The sequence below is a fragment of the Alnus glutinosa genome, chromosome 3 (assembly GCF_958979055.1).
Source record: "Alnus glutinosa chromosome 3, dhAlnGlut1.1, whole genome shotgun sequence".
NCBI lineage: Eukaryota > Viridiplantae > Streptophyta > Magnoliopsida > Fagales > Betulaceae > Alnus > Alnus glutinosa.
Window position 1 is genome coordinate 1667085 of NC_084888.1, and position 13927 is coordinate 1681011.

The window sequence follows — 13927 nt, forward strand, 5'->3', positions numbered from 1 at the left end:
TTGTCAATTAGGCTAGGCCTTGTTTTCTTGGGGCAGCCCAATGCTGAAGCTGATTCTGGTAAATCTAAGGACTAAAGAGAGGGCCTGCAAGAATTTATGGGCCGGTCATGCAACCATGTTCACCGTTTAAGGCCCACATGAGTCCCGATGATTGTCCTAGTGTCCTTTTTCCTGTGCTAAAGGGCTTGAAGTAGGAACTACTAGGAAGGTGATAACTACTTGAATTGGTAAAATCAACCAAAAAAAAAAAAAAAAAAAAAAGAAGATCAAATTATACGTTGACTTAAGTTGAAGGATCTATTGTGTAGGACCAGGGTTATTTCATTTTTGTAATCCAACACTTAGAAAATAAATAAATAAAAATACATTTTTCGAAGGGAATTGAGACCCAAAAAAAAAAAAAAAAAACAATTCTTGAGCTTTTAGTATATTCTTTTAAGATAAATGATTTTTTTATATCTCTTGTACGTTTCATATATTTCTTATTTAAATTAACCATTAGATTTATATGACCCACAAAAACTCACATGGGATCCTACAGATCCAATTATTGATTTAAAAAAATATATATATGAGAGATCTACAAAAAAATATACATGTAACATGTCTTATTAGTTAAATACTCAACAGCCAATTGAATTGTTTTTAATTGAGTTAGATTTCTCAATCATGTTCATCTGTCAAAAGGTTATCAATGTAAGATGCTTGTATTTGTGATTTGTTGTAGCATGTTTTATCGAACTAATGTTTTTTGTCTTCTTTCTTCTTTTTCCCCTAAAATTTGAAAAATGTTAGACTTACACCCACTTTTTACACCATAACATGGCAACACACATATCACACACACACACACATACACACACATTTTTAGAAATGAGGCACGGGCTTTAACGGAAGAAGGAAGAAAAAACCGAAAAAAGAAGAAGAAGGAGAAAACAAGAGGAGATCACCGGCGCTCGAGACAGTCGGAGAAGAGAGAGTCGGACGCTCAGGACAGTCGGAGAGATCTGCTCGGGTTGGTTTCGACTGGGCGGCGACGGGGAAGCTCGGGTTTTGGCCTCTCCTCCCACGGGACGCTTGAGTTCCGGTCGGACGCGTAGTTTTCAGTCTATCCTCCCACAGCTGGTTGCTTGGTTTCCGGCTGGTGTGTATGGTTTTTTTTTTTATTTTCGCCTTTTTCTTCGTCCGTGCCTCCTTTTCTAAAAAAAAAAAAATATGATGTAGATGTTGCCACGTAGAGTGTAAAAAGTGAGCGTAAGTATAGCAATCTTCCTAAAATTTTAATCGCCTAGGACACGAAGAACAAGAAAATCAATTACTTGTATTGAATATGACAAACTTGACTATAGGTACCATCTAACTAGTGTTTTTTTGTCTTCTTTTTCTTTTTCCTCTAAAATTTTAATCACCTAGAACACAAATAACAAGAAAATCAAGTACTTGTATTTAATATGACAAACTTGACTATAGATACCCAAAAAAAAAAAGAAAGTGTTAAATGTGACACGAGAGCAGCAAAAATTATTTAGGACTCACTCCCTTTCTATTAGTTTCTATTAGTTCCCTTTTTTTTTTAAAAAAAAAAAATGGATATAAGACATGTTAAAAAAAAATTAAAGATCAATCACTTTTAAATAGTGGTATTTTAATCTAAAAAAAAAAAAAAAAAACTTATATTGTTTTAGGATCGAGTGATCTAAAGATCCTCCCCAACAATCAACCACTACCATAAGAACAAGGTGCAGCCAATCATCCTTCATTTTTCTTTGAATTATAAAAGGTACAATTTTTTTTTTTTTTTGAACAAATTTGAAATTCTTCATTGATAAAGAAAGACCCAATAGGTCAACATTAAGGGACAATATATTCCCTATAAACAACGCTATAGATAATGGGTGGAATTTCTTCCGCCATATACTATTTATGGCATGAGTAATTGTCGTTTGAGCTAGAAAATGACATGTTGAATTTGCTTCTCTCTACACATCAACAACATTAGAGGACCCCAAAGAGCATAATTCAGATCGAATGCCCTCTATGAAGTGCCCAAATCTATTGAGATTTGAATTGATGTCATTAATAACTTATTATATATTTCCTTCAAGAATAATGTCATACATCCCTATTTTCTTTGACATGAAGAGCTACCTACACTTTGGTCATTGCGGGGTCCATACTAATAAAAATGATAGTGCTCTGAGGAAAGTTTGAACATACCTCCACGAATGGTAGTATTCCTGCGAAGCCAAATGTTGCGTTCTAGAATTGCCTTCAGCTCTAACTCTTCTTTGGTGCACCGCTCACCTAGTTCGGCAAATAAGTTCTAAAATCATTTACCCATGCCACAAGTTTTTTGGAATAATTTGATGGAAAAATTCTTTAAATTATAATCATTTTTTTTTTTATTTTAACAATTATGATCTTGCTTTCTCAGCACCTAATAAAAGAATTATTATTATTTTTTTTTTTAAAAAAATATGATATAGCAAAATTTGAATTCATTAATTTAAAATAATGATTATAATCTACAAAATTTCACCACAAAAATACTCTTAAAAAATTTAAGTATCTAAATCTAGATACGATTAAATAAGAAAATTAAAAAAAAATACAAATAAGCGCAATTATAAATACAAGCACCACGTGGACTGGATCCGCTGATCATGACGTTGATCATGAATGATATTCAAGATCGGTGGCGCGCACGTTGTGAAAGCGACCTCCAAAGCCAACGGGATTACCGTCCGATCCCTCACAGTTAGACACCAATACAGAATTTGAATTTTTTTTTTTAATTTTATTTATTTTCTCTGCTCGGTTTTGTCTTGTTTTTTGGGATTAATATCCATCGTATATAATTGCATACGTATTATCGAATTTGAATATTCTCCCTGGGGGCACAGAGCTGTGAACAGCGCAAGTGAGCGTCCCAGATCCGCCATAGATGCGAGGAACATGTCCTTGCGGTTTTGCAGGTTCCGAGGATTCTTGATTGATGGGCCTCTTTCGAGCTTCCCTTAGATTTGGTTCGCCTGTTCGCTCCAAACCTCTGTTTCCCAGACATTCGGAAGCCATGAAGTGAGTTTGATTTCTCTTATGTTTCTTTCTGGTTTCAGTTTGAGCAGTTACGTTCGTTTGTGTATATGTTTTCGTTTTCATGTTGGATTAAATGCTTTATTCCTTCTTTTTTTCTGAGTTTTTGGCAAGGTAATTAAGTGCTTCATGTTACTGTTTAAACGGTATTCATTAAGGATTTGATTGGTTTTTGCTAGAAAGGAATATCTATTAGTTCTTCTTTTCCTGTTGATGTCATTGTCCCTTCAATTAAGCATTTGTAAATTTCCGATCTGGGTTCGAAATTATGGTTCTCTCCACATTGTATGACTAATAAAGTTTGCTTCTTTTTTTTTTAGTCAATTTTCTTTTACATAATACAATACTAAGATTCATATAATGCAGAGTTTTCGCTTTAATGATGCTGCCGAAATGGTATTAATATTATTGATTCAACAGCTATTCAATGCTGCTGATTGCACATCTTCACCTGAAGTTCTATTGGAGCAACCAAACGTCTCTGGCATAAACCCCTTCTTCATTATGTAACAGGATAATTCTACAAAGTCTTGCTATTGTTGTACTGTGGAAGTAGTTGTTGATGGTTTCCTTCTTGGAAAGAAAAAGGAGTTGATTATGGTTTCTTTTACATAGGATTTATTTGGCTTGTTATAGGACTCTCAAACATTCTAGACCATGATTAAGAAGTGATAAGTTGATATTATACGCTCTCTCCAATCATATTGCACATTATTTCCGATCCGTGTGTAGGGGCATTTTACATGGGTCTGAGGTTTACCTGACAGGGGTGGGTACACGAAATGGCCCAGCCTTGAAAGGGTTCCTTGTCATAAAAAAAAAAAAGGAAAAAAAAAAAAAAAGACTTCTTTACGAATGTCTGTTCCTACCTATTGTGACCATTTAGCTCTTCTGTAGCTATCTGCAACATTCAACTTTTCTGATGAATGATGACCATTACAGCTACTCAAGTCTCAAAAATCAGGAGACTTTTGGGGTCAAGAGATATATGGAAAATAGAAAGGACAGCTTAGAGAAGGACCAAATCATAGCAACCATTATGTAGAAGTTTTTTTGTTGATGAAAATGAATAGCAATTTAACAGTCAAAGTTGAGAGTCAAGAGGGAGCGTTGGTAATGAATCAGCTAAGATATTCAAAGTTCTTTCTAGTATTGAGACACCGTCCATATGTCTTGCTGTATAAATGTTTACTTCTACAAGTACTAATATATGAGCTTCATGATCGCAAATGCTTATGCTGTTCTAAATGCTTTTAGTATCTTTCGATGCCTGATGCAAAACAATTTTATGCCACAAAGAATGTGTGATTCATGCCTTCCATTTTGCTTCTCTGTTAGAGGAGTTTCATGCAGTGCATTGACTCTGTTGTATCTTTCTAATTGTTCACTTTTCACAGAAGAAGAAAACTTTTTGGTGCTTCTCTCTCTCTCATTCTTATCAACATGGTTTCCATAATGGAGCGTGCTGATGAGAATCTCCTCCCATCTGTTTACAAAGAAGTTAGTGAAGCTTTCAATGCTGGGCCTTCTGACCTGGGGTATCTTACATTTATAAGGAACGTTGTGCAGGGACTTGCATCACCCTTGGCAGGGGTACTAGTTATAAATTATGATCGTCCCACAGTTCTTGCAATGGGCACTTTCTGTTGGGCCCTATCAACTGCTGCAGTGGGTGCGAGCCAACATTTTCGTCAAGTTGCTTTTTGGAGAGCAATAAATGGCTTTGGTTTGGCAATTGTAATTCCAGCACTCCAGTCCTTCATTGCTGATAGCTATACAGATGGTGTGAGGGGAACAGGATTTGGGCTGCTAAACCTTATTGGTACCATAGGCGGCATAGGAGGTGGCGTTCTGGCAACAATTATGGCCGGTCAGCAATACTGGGGTGTGCCTGGATGGCGTTGTGCCTTTATTATGATGGCAACATTGAGCTCACTAATTGGGTTCCTTGTTTTCTTGTTTGTGGTAGACCCTAGCAAAACAATTAGCATCACTCATGATACAGGCAAGGATGAAGAAAAGTAATGTCGCTTTTCCTTTCTCCCCGAAGTTTCTTGTCCATTTCAGTGTCTTTCTCCGTCTACATACAGTAATCATATCATCACACCAACCATAGCTTTGGTTTTAATGAACTTGAAGTAATTTTCAACCAAATGCATTTTCTCCACTTCTGTCAGCTTGCTAACTTGGTTGCTTTGTGTTGCAGGAATGTTTTGATAGATAAGGGCAATGCTAGTAGTGTAGCATCAATTTGGCTGGAGTCTTGGACGGCCATGAAAACTGTTACCAAAGTGAAAACATTTCAAATCATTGTCTTGCAGGGCATTGTTGGGTCACTACCATGGACTGCCATGGTGTTCTTCACTATGTGGTTTGAACTAATTGGTGAGTGTGAAAGCAAACTCCAATACTTTCCTCAGTGTATTATGAGCAAAATATGTTGGAATTGAAGATGATATTCTAGAATTTGCACCAGCAGGCCCACACCATCATGGTAGATAGAGATTGCTCATGTTGAATTAACGTGACAAAGAAATCAAATTTATTTGCTTATGTTGGTAACCTTTCCCTTCCTTTCATTTCATTTCCCGACATAGTTGAAATTGGTAAGCCAGCATAGGAATTGTACTGCTAATATGGGCATTAGATGTGTAGGGGTTTGACTGTTCCGTTTCTCCATTTTACTTGGATGATGTATGACTGATGCCATCTGGTTCGTTTTGCAGGTTTTGATCATAATAGTACAGCAACCCTCATTAGTCTTTTTGCTATTGGATGTGCTATGGGGTCCCTCCTTGGTGGACTAATAGCTGATCAAATATCAAAAATCTACCCTCACTCTGGCCGTATTATGTGTGCACAGTTCAGCGCTTTCATGGGCATCCCGTTCTCATGGTTCCTCCTTAAAGGGATCCCCCAGTTAGTAAGCAGCTATTTCACCTTTGGTGCTACTCTCTTTCTAATGGGCCTAACCATCAGCTGGAACGCCACTGCTGCAAATGGCCCCATGTTTGCTGAAGTTGTCCCTGCCGAGCACCGGACCATGATTTATGCCTTTGATCGTGCTTTTGAAGGATCGTTCTCTTCTTTTGCTGCTCCATTGGTTGGAATTCTTTCAGAGAAGATATATGGCTATGATTCAAAATCTGTGGATCCAGTTTCAGGGTCTGCAAGGGAGGCTTTGGCATTGTCTAAGGGACTTCTCTCGATGATGGCTGTTCCATTTGGTCTGTGTTGCTTGTTTTACACACCTTTGTATCATTTTTTTAGGCGGGACCGTGAACATGCTAGATTGGCCACTTTGAAAGAGGGAGGGAGGACGTGAGAAGCCTTGTTTTGGCTGCGAAGTACTAATTCACGTGAATGGTACTGTCATTTTCCTAAGATCAGGACTCTTCAGTTTTTCAAGATTGGGAAATTTTCCCAAGATTGAATTGATCAACAGTATATGCTGACCAATTTTTAAGGAAATTCTGAGGAATGTTCCTTCTTTGCTTTGACGGTTGAAAATGCATGTGACATGTGAGATGAGAATCACATGCATTTAAAACACGTGTTAGTTTAATAGACTAGGTTAAAAGAATTTCTTCCAACCCCATTTGGAGGAAAATATTGTTGGGGAATAACAAAACTGAAATGCACATACCTGGAGGCTTTCTGCGCTGATAATGTCTGCATTTTTAGCTTACTCTGATAATGCAGGTGCATGTAATGATGGTTTGACCAAGGTGAACATGGTGGTTAGATTTTTGTTTTTAATAGATACATGAAAAAACTTACAGACAGCATAAAAACAAATTACAACAGTACAGGGTTGAGCAACCCAACAAAAAAAAAAAAAAATCTAAGAAAGCAAGTACGCGGAGGCAATATATGATGACACGGGCCTATTGATTTTTGGCATGGATGCCAAAAAACTGGGCCACTAGTAAAGGTGGTTAAAATTGTATTAAAAGTCCAAATGACTCAAACACAGCAATTACAAAAATAAACATGGGTAAGTGAAACATAGAGGAATATTAGAGAAGCCAAAAAACACAGAAAAAGGAAAACAACACAGCTCTAGCAGAGAGGCAGAACAGGGTATGGAAGCCGCCAGTGGCAGCGCGTGAAGGCCATGCGCCACCACTGGAAGGCCTCTCTCTTGTGGGGAACATCGGAATTTGCCGAAGATCACCGAAAACTAAGGCGGGGAAAGCGTGGCCATGCTCTGGAAAGGGAGACAAACTCCCTGGCATGTGCAGGCCACACTCCGATACGTGGACGTTGGCTAATGTCGCGATGGCCATCGGTGGAAGCGGAAGATATTGCTGAACCCACCGGAGAGGCACATGTCGAACAATAGTTGATGGAAGATCGTAGATCTAGAACCAAAGATTTTGACCCAAAAACCTAGCCAAAAATCACAAACAACACGATGGATGAAGGAGATGGAAATTGGAGCTTGCTGTGTGGTATTGGAGGAAAGCACGAAAGGTATACACCTCAGAGGAGGTGGATAAATCTAAAGCAAACTCTAGCATGATAAAAGCCTCAGAAGAGGCGTAAGCAGAGGGAGGAAAAGGGACAAGATAAGGGGAAGAGGGAGGTGATGAGGGAAGCGTATGTGTTTTGTGATAGGAAGCTTTTTTCAGGGGAAGGCTAGAGAGAAGGTAGGGCTTCTCTCACTTGATTAATTAATGACGATAAATTTTTCAGCAGTTCATATAGTGGTTAGATTTAGAATGGGTCAAATATGACTTTTTTTTTTTTTTGAATTATGTATCGGATTTTAATTTATTCTTAAATTATAAATTGTTTCAATTCACTTTTTAGAATTTTAAAAGTCTTAATATTATCCTTTTATGTCTTATTATTATATGTGAGCAATTATTGCTAATGTAGTATAAAATAAAATTAAGGGCAGATGAACACTACCACATCTACCTAATGAAATGAAAATAGATGAGAGTTAAGTATTTGAGAAGGGTTAAAACATGCATTTCTTTAATGAAAAAGGTCAAAAGGGTCTGGTTCATATGAGCTAAACAGTATTTTCACGTAAACACATTGTCATCATATAGATATGTGACAGAAAGATCTCTCGTTTATAAAGGCAGCAAAAACAAACTGCCAACAATATGTTAGCTAGGCCATGGTTTAAACTTCCTCACCTATACAATTTCGACCTTCTGTTTTCTATCTATCAAGGCCAGCTGATGCTATTAGTTAGGGCTACCAACTTTTACATGATTAGAGAATCTGAGACAAAATTAGTAGATTATAATCTAATCAGTTTAATTAAATGGATCGAGTTAATGTTGATCTATATAGCCTTATATACCCATGCTTTAACACGACCTGACCCAAACCCGACACGCAATATTTAAGGTCGGCACTTTTTTACATGACCTGCAAATCTGACATAAATCCAATACGAAATTAGCGGGTTAAGATTGAGAGGTCTGACCTGTGTAATTAAATAGGTCAAGTTAAGATTGCCTATATAACCTTATAGTCATGCCTCGACATGACCCGAGCCCGACAAGTGAACACAAATTATTACTTTTAGTAGAAATTACATTATACTAACAAATGATATATCTGAGTATGAACTAATTGCTAGTGATGCCAAAGAGTGGCACCTTGATGAATAATGAGTATCGTGCTATCACTTTTCCCCCCATTAATGTCTGGCATATCATCATACAAACAGCATCACAAAAGCTACAGTAACACACCACTTTGGGTTTTAGTTGCTTGGTCTTTCAGGTATTAAATTATTAATGCCCTTGCTCCACCCAGAAAATTAAAAAAGACAACAGAATATGTGATTTGCAAGCAAATTTTTCAATCCAATCCGAGGGCATTCAATCATTGATGAATGTTGAACATGGCATTCAGTTGTACCAAATCTACAAACAACGTTGAAAAAAGGTTTGCCCCACGTACCCACCGGCCATAGCCCTTCTCACGTTAGCTTCAAACATCTTTGGGTTATCTCTCAACACTGCAGCTGCATCATGATTTAGGGGATCCTCATAATTTGGTTCCTGCACACAGAATTGAAAGAAAAACAACATTCAGATATTAGATGGCAACAAAATAATATAGATCTATACACCAAAGCATCAAGTAATACCGTGAACAGATGATACAGTCCATAGATGATAGTGTTTATATTAAGGACAGGTTTCCAATCTTCCCGTAAGATGTTGAGGCAGACATTGCCTTCCAAGTCAATGTTTGGATGATAAAGCTGCAAGTAGGACATTTTATCAATGAAGCAACCAGACCGTATGAATCAATAAAAATACCGTAATAGAAATCAACAACAGAACACAGGACAAATAAACTACATAGAATGAGCAGGTCTACCTTGGTTTTGCACTTGACTTTTGGTGCCTCGTGTGGATAGATGGGAGAAACTTGGAAGGTGAACACAAATGTGCCACCTCTGTAACAACAGATGGAAGAGAATACAGCTCAATTGTTATTTCTTTCAATATTAAAGGAACATAACAAGGAAAATATTTGTCATAAATCAAATTTTGCTTCAAAATAAACGCTCTTGTTTTCACAGAAGTTAGAAAAACTCCTTACAAATAATATCCTTCATCAGGTCGAATGGAAACCTCAAAGTTCATCAAGTCATCCTTGCCATTGGGAAATGACATGACACATGATTTTGGTAGATTCAGCTCAGAGATATCTGCAAGAGGTGAAATACCTAATGCGTTAGAAGAAACCCCTACGTTGAATAAGATGGCGAGGAAGACAAAAGTAATTCCCCATGAGAAGGATTTTGTAGAAACCTAAGCCTCTACAAGAAAAGAAAAATAGAAAGGGCCCATAAATTTATTGTGCCATACTTTCTAGTTTCTGAAACCTAAGGTTCTAAAAGAAAGCCAGTCGTGGAAATTTAGGAAGCAACACCTTGTGGTGAATTCAAAGCAAGATGATGAAAATGTTGCCACCAACAATAGAGTAAATATTCCTGTTGGCCAACTATCAACCAAGGGCCGTGCTTCAAACATGATTATATTTGTCCTCTGACCCTATAACCCACCTAATTAAACCATAATAGCACCAAGCAGCAACTTTTGCAATCAACAAGGTTAAGAAGTTCAATTGTCATTCCATCTCCCAAGACTCTATCTTCAATCTCAAACTACCCTAACCTGATCTCCCCTTTATTCAATCTGGAGCTAACTTGAAAAATGATGACCTCATCAAGAAATCAGGAGTTGATCTACCCTGGAAGGATGTCAGTCATAAATTTCAGCATTGCCACAAAACAATTGTTGATTTAAACACCACAAACATGAGAACCCTCAATGGGCATAAATTGTGAGGTATCTTATTTGAAGACTTCAGCCAACTACATACATCCAACCATGACACAATCCTAACCATTCTCAATGCCTTATCAATCTAGATGGTACTCCCTACTCAAGATTTTCACACGAAATAACATGAACAGATGCTTCAAAACCCTTTCCTAGAAGCTTAAAATGATTCTGAGATAGTCTTGACTATTTAATATAACTGCCAATCAGGACAAACAAGTAAATGGACTTTGGTTAAAAGTAATGATGTAAATTCTATTTGCAATCCAAAGCCTTTAAATAATTCCTTATTGCAACATGATCATCATTTGCAAAATCAGCTGTAGTATTAAAGAACAAAATGAAATATAAAGGTCCTTAAATCTACTAATTTCTTAACTCACAGTTCGAGAATCAGCAATTCTTAAGTTAGAGAGGATGCACAATGCAAAATGTACCATGATCACATATTATGATAGTGTAACATGACCTTCAAGTAGGGTTGGCAATTTTTGACACAACTCGCAAACCCGATACAAACCCAATACGAAATTAGCGTGTTAGGAATTAGTAAAATAGAATTCAAATTAAACTGGGTCGACCCGATTAATAAACAGGTCAATTTCGAATCAACCCACGGGTGACCCGCATAACCTGTGGGTTATTAAAATATATATATTTGTTACCATTAAAAAATTAAAACCCTAAAGTGTAAATCCAAATAGACAGCCATCTTATTTTCTTTTATTGCTATGTGTTTGTTTATGTAAATGAACTTTAATGGATTGTGATATTCTGATGAGATATTACGCAAAGAAGTTGAGTTGTGTTTATTAATTATGGTTATAGTTAATTAGATATTGATTGTCATAAATCTAGTTATGAATGTGTATAATTGATATAATTTGTTTATAAGATATGAAATTCTGTTAATCAAGTTATACCAAATCTTTAGGTTAATTTAACTCATTTATATTAAACAGGTCAAAACGGGTTGAATTAGTCATGTTCGGGTCAACCCAACATATTTGTTTATTAACCGAGTTGTGGAGGCCGGGTCGAGTCAGGTCGCCCATTTATTTAAATGGCTTGTGTCAGGGTTGATGAGTTTTACCCGTTTAATTAAAGGGGTTAGGTTCAGTTAACTTATATAGTAGTATACCTATGGCTTGACATGACACAAACCCGACCCATGAACCTGAATTGCCACCCTGCCTTCAAGTCTTGAACAAATTATATCAGTTAGAAAACCCAAATTTTGGGTTGACAAAATAGACTTTTAACTCATAAAAATGGATGAACTTGTATGTGACTTGTTATAACCAATTCTCAATGGCTATAAACTTCCCAGTGAATCCTGACACAACTCAAGCTTCTTTCACCCAAAAGAATAGCCGAAGTTACTGAAGAAATTGTCTAAGTAATGCAATCCATCTTACTCCATTTCTTCCTCCGCTACCTGCATCTTAAAATCACTATATCTCCTCTTACCAAAATGATTTATGTTGTTTCAAAACCTCTCCAAAAACCAAAGAAGCTGATACACTAACAGTAGTTACAACAGAGTAAGAAATAGATTGACAGAAGAAAACTGAGATTTAACAAAAAAAAAAGTGCATCACTAAATAGAAGAGAGAAACCTTTATGAAGACGCAATTCTCCAGCAGATTGCTTCTTTATAGGTGCCCCACCATTGGCATTTCCAGCAAGTTCTCTCTGCTTTTCCTTTACTTTAAATAGCCTAATCATATTCCTACAAAAAAGTATTAAGATTAGCCTGCAATATGTGTTACTGTACTTCACAAAAGGATTAGTTGATGACAATTGCATCCATCACAAAACAACGCAACAGCAGTTAAGTCTCAAAATGCAAACATCAGTCCATATAAGATCCTTCTTATTTCTTAACCAACCAGTAAACAAAACCCTTCTCTAAATTTTCTGATGCAGCAATTTTTTCTCCAGTTTAACCAAGAAGTGGACCATCATCCATCAATTCGGCTGAAGAAGATTACATTGCTATAACGCTATGGCAGATTTCATACCAAACCCTTGTGCAACAAAAACATAAGATCACATGTGATAATAAAATGGTACCAATTTAAGTGTGCAACAAGCAGCATTTGACATCAAGCTCGAGTACAGAAAAATCTAATTTCCATGCTTTCAACTGTACATAAATAATTCTTTTTCCTTTCCAGTTTAGAAATTTACTCTCTTAATTCCCTTGTTCTAACTTCTAAATATAAAAATAAATTCCTTAACCTTTTAGAACATCATAAACTTGTGGCAGGAACTATCTTTCTTTTTTTTTCATTAGCAGCCTACATGCACCCATGTCAGATTAGTACAAGAAACTTCGAAAAAGAATTGTCTTTGTTTAGTAGATATAAGCTCTTTAAAGAGGTTTTAGAATTTTCGTTTTGCAGGTCCTGATGAAGTAGAAAACGGGTTTATAATGATGCGATCCACTGGTAAAATTGCACAATTTAAAATATAATCGGAGGCTAAACCAATAAATTTCTCTAATTGCTTATACTGGGATGCTAAGGACCAACTAATTCTAATACATGTAATGCCAAAAATCAACGATGAACGAAGATTACGTGTTCCGACTAATCATGAATTCAAAAAGAATTTAGCAAGAAACCCCAGAAATGGTCCCGATAACACAAATTAGTTAAGCCCAATTCCCAATCAAGTAAACCTCGCATTTGCATAACTAGAAATATGAAGTCACACGCCAAACCCCAGGTTTTTCTTGTCCCAAATAAGGTGAATAACCTGAAAATTCTGAATCGGGTTTGGTGGGAAATCTATTGAGAAATCGGATACCAAAAAGGAAAGGGTTATTGTAAAATAACACAATACCAAGGAAAGGGTTTTACATGAAGCAAACCTGCTCGATGAAAAGCCGCAGAGAGAAAACACGGGGAGTTATTTGATTGAGGCGCGAGAAAGGTCCAGATGGGTTGGCAACAGAGGACACCAGGTGGACCTTGCAATCAGTTCCTGCCTGGTTTACTTGGATAGAGTAGAACGTATATACTATGCCCGCAATGTTGCTTCTTTTTCACGCCGAGGAGGATTGGCATGTGGAAACTAGTGTTGATAGGAAGGACATGGGGTCTGAACCGAGTGGGCCTTTTGGGCTATGCAGCGCTCAGTCAAGATTCGTGCTGATCGTGGCCATAGAGGTAGCACTGTACAGCGGGCCGGTTCACTATCCGCTATCGGCCCCCATGGGTTACTTGCGGGTATTTGTCCTAATCCTGGACAGGTAAATAACAGCTCCGCTATGGACGAATAGCATAGTTTGGGTAGCGATATTTCACAATGTTGAAGTGACAGTCTTAATTAACTATTAGATAAATTATTGTTAAAAATTAAAAATATATATTTTTAATAATTAGTTGAGACTGTCACGTCAATATTGTAATAAGAATATAATATATAGCATTACTTTTATAGAAAATATGATTTGGTTATTTTTGTTTCTTGATTGCGCTAGAAACCAAGAAATGATG

The 13927-nt window shown here is 36.8% G+C and overlaps 2 protein-coding genes across 3 annotated transcripts; one reads left to right on the forward strand and one right to left on the reverse strand.

Moving 5' to 3' along the window:
* Nucleotides 1-2844: 2844 nt before the first annotated feature.
* LOC133864802 (uncharacterized) lies at nt 2845-6579 on the forward strand. Its single transcript, XM_062301218.1, has 4 exons — nt 2845-3078; nt 4491-5114; nt 5300-5478; nt 5820-6579. Exons 1-4 carry the CDS (start codon nt 2996-2998, stop codon nt 6416-6418), a joined length of 1485 nt encoding a protein of 494 aa, XP_062157202.1. The 5' UTR covers nt 2845-2995; the 3' UTR covers nt 6419-6579.
* Nucleotides 6580-8881: 2302 nt separating this feature from the next.
* LOC133864693 (NEDD8-conjugating enzyme Ubc12) lies at nt 8882-13505 on the reverse strand. 2 transcript variants are annotated; one of them, XM_062301096.1, is made up of 6 exons: nt 13289-13505; nt 12041-12153; nt 9676-9784; nt 9451-9529; nt 9215-9331; nt 8882-9125 (listed from the first exon to the last, which is right to left on the reverse strand). In XM_062301096.1, coding segments are annotated over exons 1-6 (558 nt in total). In that variant the 5' UTR covers nt 13291-13505; the 3' UTR covers nt 8882-8987. The 2 variants fall into 2 exon arrangements, with proteins under 2 accessions (XP_062157080.1, XP_062157081.1); XM_062301097.1 differs by having other exon boundaries at nt 13300-13501.
* Nucleotides 13506-13927: the final 422 nt, after the last annotated feature.